We start from the raw sequence: 19,123 nt of genomic DNA on the forward strand, positions 1-19,123 counted from the left end.
CCCAGTCTCCTGAGCTCAGATCATGAGCTTGCTTCTTTTCAAGGGTGGTGGCATCCGCTCCAACCTGATGAAACACAGAATGAACTGTGTCAGCCAGCCCCTTACAGTAATCCAACACCAAGTCATCAGATATAGGCAACAGCTTGTTGACTGGTATGACTACATGGTGCATTGCTCTTCCCATGATAATTTCATGAGGGCTCAAACCTGTTTTCCTATCTGGAATTGACCTAATAGTCATGAGTACCAGAGGCAAGACATCAGGTCATTTCAAACCTGTGGCTAAACACATTTTTCCCAATTGGTTTTTAATGGTGCCATTCATTTGTTCCACCACACCAGAAGTCTCTGGGCGATAGGCACAATGTAGTTTCTGTTGTACATTCAATGCTTCACAAATCCACTTCATGATCTCATTATGGAAATGCTTTCCTCTATCTGATTCAATTGTAACTGGGAACCCGAATCTAGGGATAAATTCCCTCAAAAGCAGTTTTGCTACTGTAATTCCATCACTCCTTCTTGTGGGATATGCTTCTACCCACCTGGAAAATAAGCCGACAATTACTAGAACATACCTCAACCTATTACAGGGCGGCATCTCAATGAAATCAAGCTGCATTCTGGTGAAAGGCCCTCCTTCTCGACCTATCGTTCCTAGACTTACCACTGTTTTCCTTTCCGGATTGAACTGCTGACATATGAAGCATCTTTGACAAAGACTGTCAGCTACAAGTCTAAATTTAGCATTGTACCACGTTTGTTTGAAGGACCGAATCACCGCGTCCCTCCCTATGTGTCCCTGTCCATGATACATCCATGCCATGGCAGACACCCTGCTATCAGGCATGACTGGTGTTCCATCTTGATAAACCCACACGTGATCTGTTTCTCTTGGTGCACATCCCGCTTTTACCCACTGTCTCATCTCCTCATCTCCTGCTTCTTCCTGCAATTGCCTCACTTCCTCCCAAGTACCCATAATGTTAGTAAACAGTAGGGGCAAGAATTCATCTCTCTTTCTTTAGCCCTATTGATCAAGTTCTGATTTTGAGCACAATATTGGGCCATATCTTTGGCATACCTGTTTCCAACCGCGATATAATCGGCGGTTTGCACATCAGCAGCACACTTCAGAACGGCCAATTGTTTAGGCCTCTGTATCGCTTCAAGCAATTTCCCAACCACTTCAGCATTCCTTATCTTTGTTCCACTTGAAGTCAGAAATCGTCTCTTCAGCCATATCTGGCCGAAATCATGCTCAACACCAAAACCATACTGACTATCAGTCATCACAGTCACTCTCACTTTCTTTCCGATCTTGCATGCTCTAGTTAAGGCTCTAAGTTCCGCAACCTGGGCTGATTTCACTCCCTTCAGGTAAGATGCTTTCATTACTGCTGCAACCGTACATACTGCATACGCTGCACTTAGATTTCCTTCCTCTGTTCTCAAGCATGACCCATCTACAAACATCACAAAGTCACTCTCAGACAAAGGTACATCTTTTATATCAGGACGTGGTTTGGTACAGAAATCCAATACATCCAAATAATCACGATCCACTTCGTCCCTGACTTCAACATTCTCAGCATCAGGCAATAGTGTTGAAGGATTCACATTCAGGCATCTCACAAGGCTCACATTCGTTGCACCTAATATGACCTTTTCATACTTAGTCATCCGACTATGTGTCATGAATTGAGTGCGACTCTTTGTTAAAAGGATTGCCATATCATGAGGTACGAACACTCGCACAGGATATCCCATCACAATTCCCTCACTCTGTTCCAGACTCTTACAAGTAGCAGCTACTGCTTTCAAACAACCTGGCAGCGCTACAGCTACAGGGTCTAGCATTGCTGAAAAATATGCAATTTGTCTTCTCAATTTTCCATTTTTCTGTATTAATACAGAAAGGGCACATCCATTCCTCTCACTACAGTATAGCTCGAACTCCTTTTCATTGTCAGGCATTCCTAATGCTGGCGCTTCACACAGACTGTCTCTCAATTTCTTAAAAGCTGCTAGTTCTTCACTACTTAAGCCAATGGGGTCTCTCACATCACTTCTCGTCAGGCGTACCAAAGGTTTTGCGATCAGGGAAAAGTTACTTATCCACTGACGACAATATCCAACCATTCCAAGAAACATTCTCTCTTCTCTTTGTGTCATTGGAGCTCTCATTCCTTTTATTATCTTGATCCTGTCTGTAGTTATCTTTCCTAGTCCTTTCTCAATTTTATGACGTAAATATTGTACTTCTTTCAAAATTGCAATTTCGATGGGGATATCCTAAGTCCTCCATCTGCCAAATGATTTAGCAATGCTATGGTGTCCATTACACAGGCTTCTCTCGTTTTCGACGCCACAAGCAGGTCGTCGATATATTGAACTAGCACTGAATTCTCGGGCATTTCTAAATCTTCCAAAGACTTTTTCAATATCTGGTTAAATATCGAGTGGCTTTCTGTATACCCCTGTGGGATTCAGCACCAAGCCAAAATACGTTCGCCAAAACGGAACGCAAAATTTGGCTGGCTATCATGGTGCAACGGAATAGAAAAGAAAGCATGACATAAGTAAATTACTGTGTACCATTATGCATCATGAGGAATCTGATACAAAATCACAGATGGATTTGGTACAATAGGACAGCACGACACAACAATTTTGTTTATCTTTCTCAAATCCTGCACTATCCTGAACTTTCCATTAGGCTTTTTCAGTCCCATAATTGGTGAATTACATGGACTACTCATTATTTCTCTCAAAATTCCCTGTTTAATCATTTTCTCAATAATTGGGGTAACTTCTTCAATTATCTTGGGTGTCAATTTATATTGAGGAACATATGGGTAGCGTATTCCTTCCTTCACTGTTACATTTACGGGATCCACATTTCTCATCAATCCTACATCTTCTCCTGTAAAATCCCAAACCTCTGACTTTACTGTCTGTTGCATTTCTTTTGGTAATTTGTCAGGGTTGAATACAGCATAGGCTTCAGTAATCTCAGTTTCCATATTAGCCTAGTCATTTTATACAGTACGTCTTCATCTGGGGTCTCAAATGCTATACCATCAGGGGTTCAAAATATGGTGCAGTTCATTTTGCACAACAGGTCTCTTCCTAATAGGTTTACAGGACTTGAATCGCACACAAATAAGCGGTGCATGTCGGAAAATTTCCCTATATTGACTTTTACTGGTTCTGTGAGATACGTTTTGATTTTTCTGTTGGGTACTCCAACCACTTGGATTGTTTCATCCGAAAGAGGAAGATTTTTAACATCAGCTGACCTAACAGTTGATCGAGTAGCACCAGTATCTACCAGGAAAGTAATATTTTCGTCATTTACCTTTCCATCCACAAAAGGGCCTGTCTGGTCTACTTCTAGAGTTTCGCCAAGTACACACTCTTCTTCCTTCCTTCTGCACCGTCAAAAACCTTCTTCTGATTCACTCTCATCACGTTGTAGCCAATACTGCGAAACAGCACTTGCACGCTGCAGCTTAGTTACCTGTTCTTCGTTGTAGAATCCTGTCTCATTACGGTATTTCTGTGAATTTACGCTCTGCGGAATAGGCGGTTTTGGCACCTGATTCTGTTGGGTAACAACCTGCTGCTGTCGCTGCGGTTGACCACTCACCTCTTTCTGCACCTGCGGATTCAATGATGCATTATCACCATTAGTATTTGGGGGAAATTTACACTCGGATTTCCAGTGCCCTATTCTTCCGCAATTATGACATGGCCATTTCAATATTGAATTGTCCCTTTCCTTTTCCAGTATTAAATTTAGGTTTTGGTCCTGCATTATTTGCTTGTTCAATCAATTGTGCTTCCTGTCTTTCTGCAACTTTTACTTGTGCCCACATTGCTTTTTCTTTTAATTTAAGCTGTTTGGCTTCAATTTAATCACTAAAATATTTTGCATGTCTTACTTGTTTTGCCAATCCACAGTATGCTGCTTAATCATTTCGCTAATTTCTGGACTTAGGCCATATACAAATCTATATACAAAATGACTCAAATCTTTTTCACTCAAATTCTCGTCACCACTAAACTGCTTAAAGGCAACGATTAACCTATCGTAGTATGCATGCACTGACTCCTTAGTTTCTTGATGAGTTCGGTCAATTTTTACCCAATCAGTCTCTTTGGGAGGCACTTTGTTTTCCAAAAATGTGATTACTTGTTCATATTTTTTCATCACCTCCGGATCAGGGGCACCTGTCTTTGGATCTCTAGGGTATTCTTTTGTAGGCCAGTCTTTTACAATTTTGCACTCTGCCCATAAATCTGCTGGCACTATTATGTCAAATAGGCTATTCAAATCAATCCACAAAACTTTTGACAATTTTACAAATCTGTCCACTTGTCTATACCACTCAACTCTTTTCGCGTAGTCGAGGGAAATCATTTGTAAATGACAAAATATCTTGCCTAGTCCAAGGAACATGTACATATCTTCCTCCTGGAATTTCCCTCATGGGGCATTCTGTCACTATCTTTTCCTTTTCTCTTACGAGGAAAGCGGCAAACGTTTTCTCTGATGCATCATCTCGTTTTCTAAACCACCTATTTCTCCATTTTCTTAACAAAATGATTATGTCTTTAATCTGAATTATTCATCCTGTGGTGTTCAGATGTTCAATATCTTTCTCAGTAAAATCTACTCTATATGGTTTTTGCAAAGCTTTTACCTTTTCCATGTCTATACCCATTTCATTTGCTATTTCCTCTAGTCTCTCGTGTAGACTTTTTGCTCTCCAAGTTATACTTTTGCGCAAAAAGAGTAACTCTTCATCCTGATAGGTTTTTAATTTTTCTGTGGGGATAGTCCCTACTATTAATTCTTCCAAAACCATCCTTAGTTTGGCCACATCTATAGATTGAGATTCTCTGTAAGCTCCTTAACCATTCACTTAATTCTTCTGAAGTAGGACCTACTGGTTTCTCCTCATTACCTCGTTCTGAGTCTCTTGGGGTTCCTGATATGGAATCTGTAGTCGTTATCAGTCTCTCAACTAAACCTGGATTTGTTGTCAAATTTTTAGGTGTACTCTGTTCTAATGTACTTATTGTTTGTTTCCATGGGTTCTCTTCTGAATTTATCCTTGGCCTTTCTGTCCTTTTATTACTGTTATAAGGGACCGTTAAACAATGTTTATTATCCTTTTGTTTATCAAAAATAGGCATTACTGGGAACAGTCACAGCTTCTAAGTTTTTAATCATTTCCCTAATTTTTTCAGTTAACTCTAAAGTGTTTTTTGCAAATTCTGCTGAACTTTCACTACTTACCTTACTATCCCGTTTTCTATCTACTTCTCTAAAATAATTATTTGTCCCTAACTCTTGGGGTACTGGTTCAGTCTTAATGCTTCGCAAAGTCTCTCTCATTGGGGCACTTGGTGTCAACATGTCAGAATCTGGTTGATACGGGGGTGGATTTTTATAAAACATGTCATCAAGAACATCATCCTCTGATTCATTCACTCCATACCCTCCTGATTCTATATTATGTCTCTTTTCCGTACATTTTCTACCACTAACGTCTTCAACATGTCTCACAGGAAACAAACCATCAGTCATATTTGCACTTCGCCATCTCCTCATTCTGTCATCATGATTTTCTTGTCCATGTGATCTACCAAACATGTACCTATACTTTTGCCACTCCTCTGTCTTTCTCTGTCATGCATCTCATCTTCCCATTCTGTCAATGCTTCAAATTGTGTTGGTCTAGGTCTCGGTTCTGGATTCATCATTCTCTCTCTCAGATTTCTCAAATCTGCTAAATTAAATGAACCATGCTCTGGAAATGGCAAAACTCCATGATCTTTTGTATACTTTACCCAATTGTCCAACCAAATACAAGTATGATATCCATATTTCGCAACCATAAAGGATGCGGGCGATTTCGGTGGAGGAAGCAAACTGTCCCTCTCTAGTCTTAATCGGTTTGTCCCTTTTAAATAAACTCTTGATTTTTCCAAATCAGGACTTTTTCTCTTTTTCTGGTGGATCCGTAATACATCATTTTGTCTTCCGTGTATTGCTAGTTTTTTTCTACGACTATTCTGTTGTTACAACCAATCGTACCGCGGCTCACACTAACGCACCAATCCGGAGCGTCTACATCACCCTGTAATTCTACACTCCTAGCGTGGCGTACACTAACGCACCAATCAGGAGCATCTATGTTGCTTACTGATTAACCAATCCCAGCGCCGTCTTTCTGACATCAGCTTTTCTTGCTGTCGCAGTTCCTGCTCATGCTCCTGCCGACCCCTCCTTTACAAAATTTTTATCGGTAAACTTTTCTTACGTTGCTTTTCACTCAAAATCTGTTAGTAACAGCATAAAAACGCCACCATTATCTGTTTTGGTAACTAAAGAACAGTAAACGACCTTTCTCACAAGAATTCTGTCTTTCCCGAGAGCAGCGCTTACCTCTGCCATACTACGGAATCGTTACTTCCGTTGATAAAGTAGCACATCCCTCTACTTCACCCTTCCAACAAGCATCAGCTAACCGTTTCTCCAGAATTAAGGCACCTAGTTGCAGACGTAATGCTCCTGAGAAATAAAACCAGAGTTTCACAATTAACCTGAATGCCTTTTCATTCACGCACTTGTCACACAGAAAATGTAGTTCATTCACACAGAATTCTGTTTTTCCCGAGAGCAGCGAACAATCTGCCCTACTACAGAATTATTACACACGTTAATAAAGTAGCACTTCCCTCTACCTTATCCTTCTAGCAAGCTTAGGGAACACCGATTACCTTTCCAGTGATAAGCGTAATCAGAGTACCTTTTGGACTCCTGGTACCTAAGACCAAAATTTCACAGGTGACCTTCGCTACCATACACTCCTCTTCATACAGAAAATGTCCCTAATGGCAACACACGACGATGTTACCAAATCGAACCCAGATAATGCGTCGTGCAACCCCAATCGTCACACGTTTTTCCCCGTGTACCTACAGGGCAACAACAATTCTGTCTTTCCCGGGAGCAGCGCTTACCTCTGCTCTACTATGGATCCGTTACAAACTTCCGACTTCCTACATCCCAGAAGCCGTCAAACAACAGAGAACTCGACGCGACTCAACATAGAGTGTTAATACATAAACCAATACTTTCCCACAATCAATAAGCTATTTACAAGCAATAATCACCAAACCAAAACAATAAAAACCATAACTCTGCTACCAAAAAAACTGATGGAGCGCAAAAACCCTGGTAACGGGGAAAGCAAACCCGTACCGGTATCCTCCTTGTGTCAGACCCGACGTCACACTAACTCATTCACACACGCAGTCATTGGTGGGGCCCATAACACCAACACTCACTCTAACCATTCTCCAGTCTGCACGCAACAGGAGGGATGAGCGCTTCAAGCACTCGACATGTGAGGGGAACACCTTATAACCTATAGAGAAATAAAGGTTATTTTACAATAATGTACATCAATACTCCTTCCACCTACAGATCTCAATCCTAAACATCAAGGTACTCCTCCCACAATGATCAATGGATCATTTAGTTGGATTGGTTGATGGTGATTTAGAACCAGCTAAAACACATTCAAGATTTAGATCTTACTTTTCTCAATAAACCACAAACTCATTTCTTGTTAATCAATATCTGTTTATCTAAATTTCTTGATGAGTAAAGTTCGCAATTGGAAAGTTTATATCAGATTTCAAATATATCGCAGAACATCATATTTACCTAATCTGGCTATTCGGAGTCCTCTAATTCATTGGCTTGTATTTGTAGTCAGTTGTCCGAAAGCTAATCAAAGTTCAAAGTTCTTTGCTCAGCACGCTACAGTCTCAAAGATTGGCCAGGACTAGAGACGTGCAAGCATCTATCATTGCCCGTAGATCTAAGGAAAATTTGCAGTCATAGAGTAATCGCGCAGCATCCAGACCTTCTGGGATTCAGGAAACGCAGTCAGTCGCCTAAGTCGCGTCACGAGTAGCGTCGTCAATGAAGTCAATGTAGGGAACGGTCGAGAGTGCGATTGTTAACCCTCTCTATTCTACCATGTACTTTTATAATAAAATAAAATCAAGAAGATACATTTTGTAATTTCAGCATGGTTATGTTTGGCTGGTTGCGATCGTCCGATGCTAAAGTTTGGGACCTTAGTACAGTTCGAGGGGTGAGGTCATCAAGTCAGTGAAAAGTCAGTTCAATCCGGTTTTACTGTAAAATCAATTGTTTTCAGTCTTGGCCGTCTTCCCACAGCGTCCTTGCTTTGGTACATGGAGATCACAGTTCACAACGGGGTCTGGAAGACTTTGTCGCTTCTGCACACTTCACTCCGCACCTCATGGGACAGTGGCCACTTCGTTGTGTAGCTTCAGCGGCCATTTTGGGTTTTAGGCCCATACACCAACTTAAGCGAACACAAAAGAGTGATTAATGCATAGAAATATTAAATCTAATGCTAACCCCTTACTAATCCCTCTATATGCTTGTATTTATCTAGCATATAGCGACATTTAAAGCAATTATATTCACCCTTTTGGTCCTCCTCCTGGGCAACATTACTAGACATTACAAAAGCAACATATATCATGCAATATTCTATTTATTACATATACTACTGTTAGTATGAGTACAGATTTTAGTCATACAGGTTATTTAGCCATGCAATATGCAATCCCACGTGTAATTTGGTTATTAGTATTGTTGGTTTAATATACATGCAAACTCATTTAATAATTTTATAATTAATAGAATATTCAATTAGTATTTTCATGCAGAATGGGGGAGGTATACAAAATTTTGTACTACCCGCCCCATCATGCCCATAAATTAGTTAAGGGAAATGCTATTCTCTTAACACTCCACATGTTATGCAACATTTTCCAGTGTTTGAGTTTCAATGGGAAAAACTTAATTTGCTGAAAGCTTTGATGTTTTTTTGCCTCTTTTAGGCAATCTGTATCAGAGGCATTAAAAGTTGCACTTATGTAGAGCTCTGGCTTTTAATTGCCTCTGAAAAATTTGAACATTTGTACCTGGGAAATTTTTACCGTTTGTCATGTTTCTATTATGACATAATTAGGAAATAAAGACACTTATGCAAATGCGCATTAATATGACAGTAACAAAGAGCAACATCTGCGAGCTCTGCTTACACTAATTGTCTAAAGGCTCCTCTGTTCATCACAGTGTGTTCTTAGTTTCCGTGGCGTAACCCCGATATCCATGCATTTAGGGAATAAAGCAGAGGAGGCATACATCGTCCTAATCGATACCGCTTTTTATTTTGCGTCTAATGTGCTGCTTTTTTCTTTCTTTTCTTAGTGCCAGAGTCCAAAAAAGAACTCTGACGTTACCGCCATAAATGGTAATTCTTCTGCAGAAACAGAGACAAATAATGCTTTCTGTGTGCAGGCGTATTGCATATTTTTTAGGCACAGTCTCCCTAACCCGGCAGCAGGTGTGGGAGGAGTGTAGAATAGGCAGGCTGTATTTGGTGGTGGAAGGGAGGGCACCCCACGGGGAGATGCATCTTCTGAGCTACAAGTTAAAGATAAAGTGCGATACTTGTGAAATGTGCACTGCGCTGTTGTATATAGTTCACACACATAGCGTTAAGCAACACAACCTTTATACATTTATTCATCCAATCACTCACACAATCTTTGTGTAGTAAATCATGTTACACACTTACCGTTACTCATACGCTTACATTAACACATGCCACGAGGGTACTGCTCTATCAGAAACCATTTGGTACCTCACATAATAAATAGAATGTTGTTAGAGTATTTATATGACGCCTAAAAATGTAGGGTGGCATTGCAAGGAAGACTCCTTGAGGCTTGTCATGCTTACCATTAATTGTAGGTGGGCCAGGTTATGATGAACTTATGAATAAAGGATTTTTACAAGAATATATGTATTCGACTACTTTTGCATACAACAATTTGGCGACGATTGGACGGGGTCAAAAGGAGATTCAGAGGTCCACTACAACTTTGTGATACGGCTGGAAGAACACCTTAAAATTACCCAGTGAGGTTAAACATGTGAAACAGGGCGGCCATTATCAAAGAGGTCGCCTGAAGCTGTTCGAGGGAATTGTGGCAGGGACTGAGCGTCTTCTGCAAGTATAAGCTGCCTCATTAGAGATTGCGGTTTGTGTGGGATAACCTGAGCAGATTATTAAAAGAGTAATGCGCAGTTGTATTGCCGCATGATGTACCCGTTACTTGCTTGCGCTTGCCTAACTGAAAGGAGGTCATCCGTGTGCGAGCATCACAATTCAGTGGTGTTAGCTGAGACGTGGCTTGTTTTTCCTACATCACAATGCCGCTTGCTGCCATATTTGTTTGGGTCATGTTTCCATGCTAAATTACAGGAAACACGGCTAATAACTCAGCGCTGTGCTACATGTTGGAGCCCATGACAAGAAAGCATTTTTTCCAATAGGAGACCACTACTGTAGCGACAGTTTGGCTATTTTAAGCCTTTTTAATAAAGTTAAGAGTTTTAAAAAAAGGGAGATTGGTGAGCCATGGCATGTAGAACACAAGAAAGTCGCGACCGCAATATTTCAAACTAAGAGCTACGGGAGCGTTTATGTGCTTGCAGGAGCAGCGCCGCCTTTAAAGTTAAATCCAAGCAGGAAGGAATTTCCCTGTTCCAAAATCAGTGCAGAGCACAGGGAAAGCGAGAGGGAGGAAGGGGTTAAGGGTGGGTGCATGGTGGGAGGGTGACTCAGTGAGGGACGCAAAGATAGACCCCTTTAACAGGCTTGTCTTGAAGCGAGGAGGTGGCTTAACATATAAAGCTGCCGCCTTTGGAGCTGGAGAGCAGGTTTCGAGCCTCAGCGTGGTCTGTATCACCTAATCATAAATAAATAAACAGCTATTTTGGAGGGGGGTGGGGAGAGACAAATAAAAAAACACAACACACGTGGAGGGGCGAGGCAGATAAAATTAAAACAAACACTGTCAAATGTAGCATCTGAAACCAACAGAAACAAACGGTGGACAGAATCGAAGGGAGGAGGTGGCTCAACATATAACGCTGCCGACTGGAAATGGAGAACATGGTTCAAGTCTCGGCATGGGCTGTAATAATCATAAATAAATAAACAGAGATGTCACAAGGGGGTGGGGAGAGACAAATAAAACAAGCATTGGCAATGCAATAGGGGGAGGGGCGCGAGAAGGCATGGGAGGGGGAAGCACGGTAAGAAAGTAACCTGTGCAGTAAAGGGGCCAGTAGCCGGGGAAGGACACAAATGAAGAAATGTCCATCATAAGGAGGGACTAACAAGCCTACAACCAATTAAGGCAGGATTTAAGACACAAGCCACTGGAAATGATAGTCGGAAAGTGGGCGGAGCTTCCGCGAAGCTTCCACGCTATAGTGTATACTGCATGTCTCAACGAGTCAGCGCAAGCGCTGCCTAGGCGAGACCTAAAAAGTAGATATATAAATTGAGGCTCACATTTTGAGTCAAGACTGTCACTTTTTTGGGCAGTACCCAGACTCAAAATCTAATTTGTTAAATCTTATAATGCACTCAAACGTTCTCATGACAGACCTGAGAAACATGTGTGAAGTGTTAGGATCTGACGTCCTTTTCTGTGATGTAACTTACAGTGAGGTCATGAGTTATCATGTCACTTCCTGTGATGCCATCATCTCCTGCTACGACATCACGTGCCATAATGTCACTTGCATACTGCCTAATTTGGTTAGTCCCCCACTTTTATTTTTAGGACTTGTGCCCCAGTTAAGACTATATTTGCGTTTCCTATGGGAGTTTATTTTTATATTCAATTGTTTGAGTCACTTTTCAAGCACAAAGCAACCACTACGTTGCGGCCTGGATTTGCTGTCGTCTTTTATACGTAAAAGTGAGAGAGTCTTAAAAACTTACATATTATTTGCCTCGTTTTTGTTGACTCCGAGATGTTTACACACTAGTCCTGTAAAGTATTGGGTCCAATATTTTAAATACAATTAAATATGCACATTTAATTACTGATACTGCTTAATCTGAAAAGTGAGGCATGATAAATAATTTAATATATAATAAACTTAATAAGGCGTATATATGGTTATAGGCAGTAACTTAAATTTTAGTAGGATTTATTCCATGGCACAAAGCTTCCTGCATAGGCTGGTGCTAAGAATTGTGCATAATGAGAAATTCAGAATGTAATTGAAGAAAAACATACTTTTGTTATGCTCTGTAAAGTACATTATGTACTGACGTAAGGTGGAGTCTCCGATCAGATAAAGACGCTTTTTTTGCAAGCAGTTCAGATAATCTTCACCAGTTTTGTAGGACACCATATTGCAGAAAACGGGATGCCATATGTTTTGTAAGAAATATCCGCTAGGGTAAGGAGACGCCATTCCTGTCTTGCATTTTCCAGTCGGTTCACTGATATTTCCTTGGGAACAGAAAACAAAAATAGAAACAGTGTTACATGGTTATTTATATTCATAACTCATTTTTCACTTTGCAATATATGGAACTGTATGTGGGCAGCTAGAAACAACTGGGATGTTTTCCACTCAGGTGTCCGCCTGACCGACACCAGACAACTTGGTACACCATGGGGCATATTACCAACAGCGGGCGCTAAATATCGCTATGCGCAAGTTGCGCGATTTTACTTATAGCCGGCTGTCGCTGGATTTTATCGCCCGGGTAGCGCGTTATCAACAACGCTTATCACCCAGGCGATAAAAATCAAGCTATAGCTGGCGAAATGCGGGAATATCGCTGGCAATCCAGCGATATTCCTGCAGCGATAGGGAATTACTTGTAAATAATCCATGGTGGTTTTAGCCTGAGATTCCACCCCCCATTACACATATAGCTAAGTCTGAATTTCTGCAGACGTTAGCTATCAGCGATAACCGCGGTTATTGCGGGTTTTAACATCGCTCTGGGTGTCAAGGCAGTGACTGCCCTTGCTCAATTTTCTTTGCACATATTCATGCAATATTCTGAACTCGTTCGCAAGACCTCAAAGGTTCACTATGTACCCTATATTTCACTTGTTTATATTTTTTGTGGCATTATTCAGCATTTGGAACATTTCACTTCAGGCAACTCAACAGTCCATATTTGTACTTCACCACAACCTCTGCCAATATCCATTGAAATGTATACAAATTTGAGACCTTCTAAAGAGGGGAGTTGTGGCTGGCCACACAACAAGATGGCCACACACTTGTAATTGCGCAGCGTCGCCTGCTGATTTCCATTTATCCTGAAGCCCGGGAAGGGGGCTGGAGGGGGGGACTGGAGGAGATGCCGGCAGCATAACTGGCAGCAGATATCCGGCAGACATGAAGGGGCTGCTGATGAAAATAGAGGGCCAAGTGGGAATGGCAAACAGGTGATCGGATGCCGATGCCTGAGGAGCACAAGATGGCACCCATGGAATGACCCTGAGGGCCTGTCCCGCTGCACCCTCGAGCATTGCCAGGATCTCCTGCCCCAGCACTGGTAGATGGGGACAACTTCAAACGACCCTAACAGGGAGGGCGGACGGAATCCTGTGTGGCAGCAAGCCGGAGGACCTGCATAGCTACCTGGAGCACTAAACACCACAGGGCAGAGGTGATGCTCACTTCTGCAGCAGCAGAGGGAGAAGTTGGAGGCCGTGTACAGGGTGGCTGGATGGCTACTGATGCTACAGGTGGAGAAGGGCCTCACAGGTGTGCAAGGAAGACCAGGAGTCACAACACAAGGGGCTACGCGCTATGGCCCAGGTGGAGGCACACCACAGCACAGCAGAGATGGAAGGGGCCTACTGAAGAAAGTGCTGCAGGCCCACAATATGCATATGCTGGTGACAGAGCTAAGCAAAACATAGTGATTCAGAGGACGACTGAGGGGTAGGCTGGCCAGCACCAGGCCAAGCATGGACTGTCTAACCTGAACCGAGATACCTCCACAGATTGAGACTCGGGACAGGGGGATGCACAAAGCAGAGCTCCACGGAACCATGGACAGCAGAACACCCCTCCCTTATTTGCTCACTCCCTGGATAGGATGGGGCATACCCGTTCCGTTAAGGAAATGCCAGTGACTTGGCGGCAGGAGCCAGGGGTATCCTCCCACCATGTGGGAACCAACACAAGCAGCCTACTGAGCATACCCTCCACTTTAGACTGAGACGTGCCTTATGCCAATCAGTACTGACCATGCTAGGGATGGGAACAGCCAATCCATAACTGCCAGGCGAAGCCACCTCCAGAAGAGAGCGCAAGCAACCATCTACCGGTTTTAGCCCTGTTTGGCCTGGTTAGTGAGGTATAGATTGAATCCTGAGGCACTGTGAGCAAGTAAACCCCATCATGGCATAACCTAGGTCTCGTTGAGCATTACATCAGACACACTAAAGGTGATCAGACGAATGCTTGCTAATAGTCTAAACCAGTGGCTATTAACCTGTGGTCCGGGAACCCCTGGGAGTCCATGAAGCCTACTCAGGGGAGTCTGTCACTGCTTATACCATTAAATAACAATAACATTTAAAGTGGATATAAATGAAGAAGCAAAATGCAATCGAAAAATTGAAAAAGTTCTGTAAATGTGAACGAATCTGAAATTGGAGGATACAAATTAAGTTAGGATCCTCAGGTTGATTCGTGGGTGCAATGCACCAAAAAGAGTACAGGATGCATGATGAGTGGCCTCAATTGAATTTAGATAAGCTCTAAACTTCCTATTAAAATTGTGTTTTTCTAAATATTTGCATGTGAATTAAAAAAAATATGTATTCATTTGTGTATGTGTTTGATAAATGTTTGCTTCTGAATATTTGTGTAGTGTGTATTTTTTTAGGTTAAAATCATCTAAAATGCTTAGGCGGGGGTCCCCATCTTCCAGTAATGACTCAGTGGGTGTCTCCAGGTTCCAGTAACGATGCAGTGGAGGTCCACATCATTTATTTACCAAGAGCAAGAGATGGAAGTTACACAGATAGGAAAGACTGAGTAAGAGAGACTGCAAAACTGTCGCAAAGGAAGAAAGCAAGAACCTGCAAGAATGAGCTAAAGAGACAGGGAGTGTCCGGTAGTGGATTAAAGAGGCATGAGGTGGCTTTAAGACTACCAGCCTTGGTATTCCACATGCCGATATGTAATTGCACTGGCCCCGGGCTTTTGAGTAGAGTTTTGGACACTGGCACTTATTCTTTCACATATAAAGCACTGTTCCATTAAAGCAGAATCTTGCTCAGAGTCATGGGAAACGCAAATCATCTTGAATGTGGACACCCAAGTTAGCTGCTGACCGACATTGTCTTACTCTATACCCATACTAGTCAACTGGAGGAAGATAAGGAGTCATTACTTGTTGAAACTCTGCTTAACCCAGGTTCCCTCCCATTATCAATAACGGGGTAGCATATCTTGCCCTTTGAATACCTCAAACAGAACTCCCTTCTCCATAGTCACACATGCTGCTTCCCGAGGATGTAATTACACCATGCACCATTACCTGCCTCCTCACTTATATCACTACAAGAGGTTGAGACTGATCTCAAGTTTCCCTCCTACCATTGGCTCCGTGTTTGTCACATTACCCACCTTAGCTCTGAAGTAACCAGACGTACAAAACACGTGATGCTGATAGTAAATTTCTCATTATCCTTACTCTATATTGGAACATTGGAATGTTGAGCGCTTTATAGAAGACAATGGAGTGCTCCGAACTTCTAATAGATGGTAGAAGTCTGGAGCATCAACATTGCAATGTTTGTTCACAGCTGTTGCTCCGAACAAATGCTTCACGAAGCCCGAGGGGCCTTTGTTTTACAAATTAGAACATTCGGCACTCTACGGACGGAATGTTCTAATAGCCTTAGAGTCCTCCATAGTGGGCTCTACTGGCCATTAAAGGCCCGCTCCCTTGTTAAACGCCCTCAACTTTGGCTTGGGCGTTTAACGCTGGAGAAGGCCTTTAATGACCAGTAGAGCCCGCTACGTCGGGCTCAAAGCTATATTGATTCACATATAGCATTCTTGACTGCCACCCGCTGTCCACAAAAAGCAGATTGTGCAACCAAAAACCTCATGATCACATTTCTCAACATCATCAAAGCCTTGCACAATCCAGTAAGTGCTCATCTCACCAAAAATGGATCATTGAGTTATAAAATACTCTGTCCCACGTCAGCATGCTAGAGCAAGAAAACAAAATGAACTAATGTGCTCATCACCCATCCAGAGACTTTGATTGCAAATAGCAACTTCAATCCTGTAAAAACAGATATAAAAACTGACCTCATTTTTTTATACCAGAGACATTTCAGCATGTGAGCCAACTTTCATTCAAAGCTGTTATTCCACCTCAAAAACAGTGATTCATGGTGGGCTTAAGCTATATACTATAGCACCATAAATATCTAGAAAGATGGAAATATAATGATCCAGAATATGTTCAGCCTCAATAGGAACGTCATCAAGCTTAAAGCTATTACACATGTCCAATCCTCTCTTCTGCATCTGCCTGCCTCATTTGATCTTGTCACACTCCCTTTAATCTTGCCCTTATAGTCCCATATTCCTTGGTCCACTGACCAGCACCACAGTCTTTTGGGCTAAAATTGCCTTACTCCCTATGACTGTGCCAGTGCCCATTATTGTGTCCTCATTAATGGGTGGTCTGTGCTCTAAAGTGCCTAAACATTTTTGACTTCACTTTGAAAACTGCTTCCAAGGCCTTTCCATCGGCGAGAGAGTGTTTAACAAAGCTTCAGCACATGATTTTTCCAATTACGTTTTCCTAGCTACAGCATGTTGTTTAAAAATATAGATGCGGGGTAGAGAAGGCAGGTTACTCTGGTTTACTGGAATTAATTACTACCCAAGCAGCATCACGACCTTTGTTTCTTGTAGTTACCATCTTTCACTGAGCCCTCACTGTAGTGGACCTGAAAGTGTGTTATCGGATATCTATAGCTGAAATATTACTGAAAACATTGATTCTTTTAACTTCAACCAGTTGGTGTAAGAAGCCACTCATGGTCTACAGTCTAGACCTGCTCTTCTCCCTAGTTCCCAAAATCAATTTCCAAGAATACCATCAACTTCTAAGTACATACTACTGTCTAATCAAATTCTAAATATGACCCTACCTGAAATCCCCAACTAACATTCTTGTCCACTGTAACAAATTTGTTTTTTGTTTGAGAGGCATAAAAACACTAGACAAGCAACAACCATGATCTATTCCAGGGTGAGCCACAAACAGTCACTAAATTAACCTGTGCTTAATCCTCTGGTAACTTGGTACAAAAGCAGTCATGCTCAACTTAAAGGCACTGTTTTAAGTATTTATGCAGCGCACAAACAGTAATGAAGTGGAAACACAACACAAGAGATATCCCACAAAAATTTAGAAAAGAGTAAAATTTGATAAATTAAATGTGACGAATATTACAAAAATACAATCAGTAGAACCAAAGAAATGCAATTTTAAGTAAAAATGGCACCAAGAAGCAGAAAGTGCTAACTATGGGTATCTGGTTGCTCTAGACTGGGACAAATTCACAAGTTTAAGCCGACCACGATGAAGCGCGGGTCGGATACAAGGATCAAGTTAGTCCTGCTGATAAAGTTACCTTCTAAAAGTCTGGCGCGCGGAGTTCAAAACTTTAGGATTTCACAGGAGGAGCTTAACTGATGCCAGCCAATGGTCCAGGACCTGAGAGGCACCTCTTAGGGAGCAGGAACTCACTCCAGCAGAGGCCAGCAGGATTCAGGCAGGTCCAGTTGCAGACCCATGCAGGGCCAATTGCAGGTCCAATTGAAAGTCGAGGCAGTGGCCAGGTGCAGCAGGTCAGCTGGGCAGTTGCAGGGAGGCCTCTGGAGTGTTTTGTGCCCCTGTATCTGGATCACAGAATGCGCCAATGCCATCACCCCCACCAAGACAGCCAAGGCTAAAAGACCAATCAAAGAGTAAGCTGGTTCTGCGAGAAACTGCACATAACAAAAAGCTACTTCTGCAGCCAGAAAGAAAATAGCGCTGCAGCAAAAAAACAGAAGACTTCACCACCTTCAAGACCGCTCTTAGCCAGCACCACTGCCTTCTGAAAGAAACCAAAAAAGAACACCCTGGCAGATCATATTGAAGCCAGCACAGACCACAGCAAACAACTCTTCAACATCATAAAGGAGTTTTACAATCCCGCAGCCACCAAGAACGACATCACACCCTCCCAGGAACTGTGCGACAACCTCGCTGACTACTTCAATGACAAGATCTCAGCCATCTACGAAAACTAAGAATGCCAACCCTCCGCCGCTGGGAGCATCAATCAGTCCACTAACACCAACCCTGAATACCTGCTCACCCACTGGGAACTCCTCACATCGCAAAACACCATCTCCATCATGAAGCACTTCTTCAACCTCAGAAGCAGGACAATGGGCGAAGAGCTCAGCAAGGTCCTGAACACTCTCATCACGGCTGCCTCCTTCCCTGGGAACTGGAAACAGACTGAAGTGAGGCCCCTCCTGAAAAAACCCTCCACCGACCCAGCCAAACCAAAGAACTACCAGCCCATCTTGCTGCTCCCCTATCCAGCAAAGGTCCTTGAGAAAGAGATCAACCAGCAACTTACCTAGCACCTAAAAAACCCCAACCTCATGGACCCCTGCCAATCTGGATTTTGACCTAACCACAGCACCTAAATAGCCCTGATTGCTGCCACTGAATACATAAGAGCCCTCCTGGACTGTAGAATAACAGCAGCCCTCATTCAACTGGATCTATCCACCACATTTGGCACTGTCTCCATGATCAACATACACCACCAGATCAGGATCCAGGGTTACACCCTCAAATTTGTTGGCTTCGTTCCTCAATGGCAGAACCCAAAGGATCCAGCCCCATTGTTCACCTAAGAAGGTCATCTGTGGGGTCCCCCAAGGATCGTCCCTCTGCCCCACCCTCTTTAACACCTACATGACCCCACTGAATGACACCGTCAGATCGCACGGACTCAACATCATCTCCTACACCAACAACATTCAGCTCATCTTCTTACTGTCAGAAGACCACCACCAAAGCCAACTTTCACAGATGCATGATGAACATTG

At 42.5% G+C, this 19,123-nt stretch overlaps 1 protein-coding gene across 1 annotated transcript in view; it reads right to left on the bottom strand.

Moving 5' to 3' along the window:
• The window catches only part of LOC146861449 (NXPE family member 4-like), a 352,813-nt gene that overhangs the window by 50,212 nt on the left and 283,478 nt on the right, over positions 1-19,123 (bottom strand). The window contains exon 5 of the mRNA XM_085645748.1: positions 12,232-12,450. Coding sequence (XP_085501874.1) covers positions 12,232-12,450 — 219 coding nt within the window. The remainder of the gene's footprint in view (positions 1-12,231; positions 12,451-19,123) is intronic.

This window comes from Triturus cristatus, chromosome 3_1, assembly GCF_964204655.1.
Source record: "Triturus cristatus chromosome 3_1, aTriCri1.1, whole genome shotgun sequence".
Classification (NCBI taxonomy): Eukaryota; Metazoa; Chordata; class Amphibia; order Caudata; family Salamandridae; genus Triturus; species Triturus cristatus.